This window comes from Ostrea edulis, chromosome 5 (genome assembly GCF_947568905.1).
Source record: "Ostrea edulis chromosome 5, xbOstEdul1.1, whole genome shotgun sequence".
NCBI classification, from domain to species: Eukaryota; Metazoa; Mollusca; class Bivalvia; order Ostreida; family Ostreidae; genus Ostrea; species Ostrea edulis.
The window spans coordinates 41,885,128-41,887,627 of record NC_079168.1 but is presented as its reverse complement, the minus strand read 5'-3'; the positions used below and the strand labels follow the sequence as shown (position 1 = coordinate 41,887,627).

The window sequence follows — 2,500 nt, the reverse complement described above, 5'->3', positions numbered from 1 at the left end:
TGCGGGCCGGAATGTTTCCGGGCATATATCGTGTGATATATGCCCACAAACTTTTAAAGAAAAAAGAAGAGATGAAATTGAAAGTATATAATAATGCTAGATACAGCACATTGACAAGTGTAATATTGCTAGATACAGCACATTGATCAGTGTGATATTGCTAGATACAGCACATTGATCAGTGTGATATTGCTAGATACAGCACATTGATCAGTGTAATATTGCTAGATACAGCACATAAATAAGTGTAATATTGCTAGATACAGCACATTGACAAGAGTAATATTGCTAGATACAGCACATTGATAAGTGTGATATTGCTAGATACAGCACATAAATAAGTGTAATATTGCTAGATATAGCACATTATACAGTATATATACATGTACTTTATATGCATGTAGTATTGCAAATCACAGAACATCTAAGTCTCATTTGATAAAGTGGACCTTTATTAAGAGGTCACCTCTCTATAAAGGTAACTTTTACTGAATCCCATACGTGACTGCTTAATACAGGTTTGACTGTATATCACATTCAAACAAGCATATATTTCGACTTTCAGAATATAAAAATACAAATCATATTAAACAGGGAACTCAAGGTGACTCCCAGTGCCATGCCATATCTGTATGAATTCTCAAAATCCTGGTTACTAATGTTGCCACCAGTTAAACTTCACTGAATACTTGCATTATAAATGGATTTATCCGACATTATTATGACACAAATGTTTGAAATTCTAGAATGACTACAGACATCACCTTTTTATCAGTGACTTGAATGGCTGCATTCTCCCCCTTTAATCGGGCTAGCCTCTCTTTGATTTCCTTTTCCGAGACATTCTCTTTGGCAACTGTGACAAAAATTATCAACATCAGACTTACTTACCACCATACCTAGTACAAGTGAATATAAAACTTTTTTACAAGACAAAACTTATGCCACGCAAACTAATTTGGAGCTTAAAGAGGTTCACACTTCGAGTTTTGAAGCATTGTAAAACATTTTTGGAAGTATATTTTTTATTTTTGCAATGATAGGGAATTATGAAATTAAAAAGAAAAACATGGGTTATAATATTTGTTATTGAGTTACGGTGTGTCAAACTTGACCTTTTTAAACTTAAAGTTTACTTCGACCTTTTTACATTTAAAATTTACTTATGATTTATTAACACAAAGGCAATTTGTCTGTTGATGTCAATACAACATAAACAACATAAATTAATCCTTACATCAAATAAATACATACTTATGTCTTCTAACAATAGATATAAAACAAGAGGTACTGTGAGCAATGCTCACTAAGAATACCCCCCGCTTACCCCAATCTCCCAAAGGGTGTTGGTAATAGGTATAAACTACCTCTTTTCTGAGTGTAAAAAACAAATGGCATGACAAACCGAACCATATTGCTACTTCGATGTCCAGTGCGCGTGACCTTTGACCTTTTGACCCCAAAATCGATAGGGAACATCTTCATCCCATGGGTAGTCCATATGTATGATATGGTGACGGTAGGTGGAAAGGATAATGCTTTAGAGCCCGGAAACCATATTGCTACTTCGATGTCCAGTGCGCTTGACCTTTGACCTTTTGACCCCAAAATCAATAGGGAACATCTTCATCCCATGGGTAGTCCATATGTATGATATGGTGACTGTAGGTGGAAAGGATAACGCTTTAGAGCCCGGAAACCATATTGCTACTTCGATGTCCAGTGTGCTTGACCTTTGACCTTTTGACCCCAAAATCGATAGGGAACATCTTTATCCCATGGGTAGTCCATATGTATGATATGGTGACGGTAGGTGGAAAGGATAATGCTTTAGAGTCCGGAAACCATTGCGTCTACAGACGGACGGACGGACGGACAGACAGACGGACAACCCGATTCCAGTATACCCCCCCCACAACTTGTTGCGGGGGGTATAAAAAGTTTAATGCTAGTAGATTGGAAATAAATAATGACCCTTTTGCACTTAATATATAGAAAAATTCATCGTCTAGAATATGAGACCAGGAGGTTATGAGTTTCAGTCCTGGTTGTGTTTTTGGCAGTGTCAAACCCAAGACGTAAAAATAGGTAGTAATTGCTCCTCTGCCAAGCACTTGGCATTTATAAGTGCGAGTCACAGGTCTTTTTTATACAACCTTTTAAAAAAATGGAGGTCCCGTGTTGCAGCAGGCATTGGCAAGTTAAACAAGCATTCTGAGAGTATTGCATGGCAATACATAGTCCCCTACCGGTTGCAAAAATCACTGTACCACAGCAATATTCAAAGTTCATTATGTAGGTTATGGTAAAAGGGAAAATTGGGGAACCAGGATAGGAATGGTTGGAAATCAACTACTATTCGAGTAGGGACTAGACCAAGAAAAAAGACAAATTTATAATTAGGTTTAGGTCTTTAACCAAGTCAATAAACTGTGACATGTAGATGATCATGAATAATTTAGCTATATTGTAGTATTACTATGCTAGAAATTTTAATGAG

At 36.6% G+C, this 2,500-nt stretch overlaps 1 protein-coding gene across 1 annotated transcript in view; it reads right to left on the bottom strand.

The window, feature by feature from the left end:
- The window catches only part of LOC125649088 (delta(14)-sterol reductase LBR-like), a 42,514-nt gene that overhangs the window by 34,537 nt on the left and 5,477 nt on the right, over window positions 1–2,500 (bottom strand). The window contains exon 5 of the mRNA XM_048876314.2: window positions 765–856. Coding sequence (XP_048732271.2) covers window positions 765–856 — 92 coding nt within the window. The remainder of the gene's footprint in view (window positions 1–764; window positions 857–2,500) is intronic.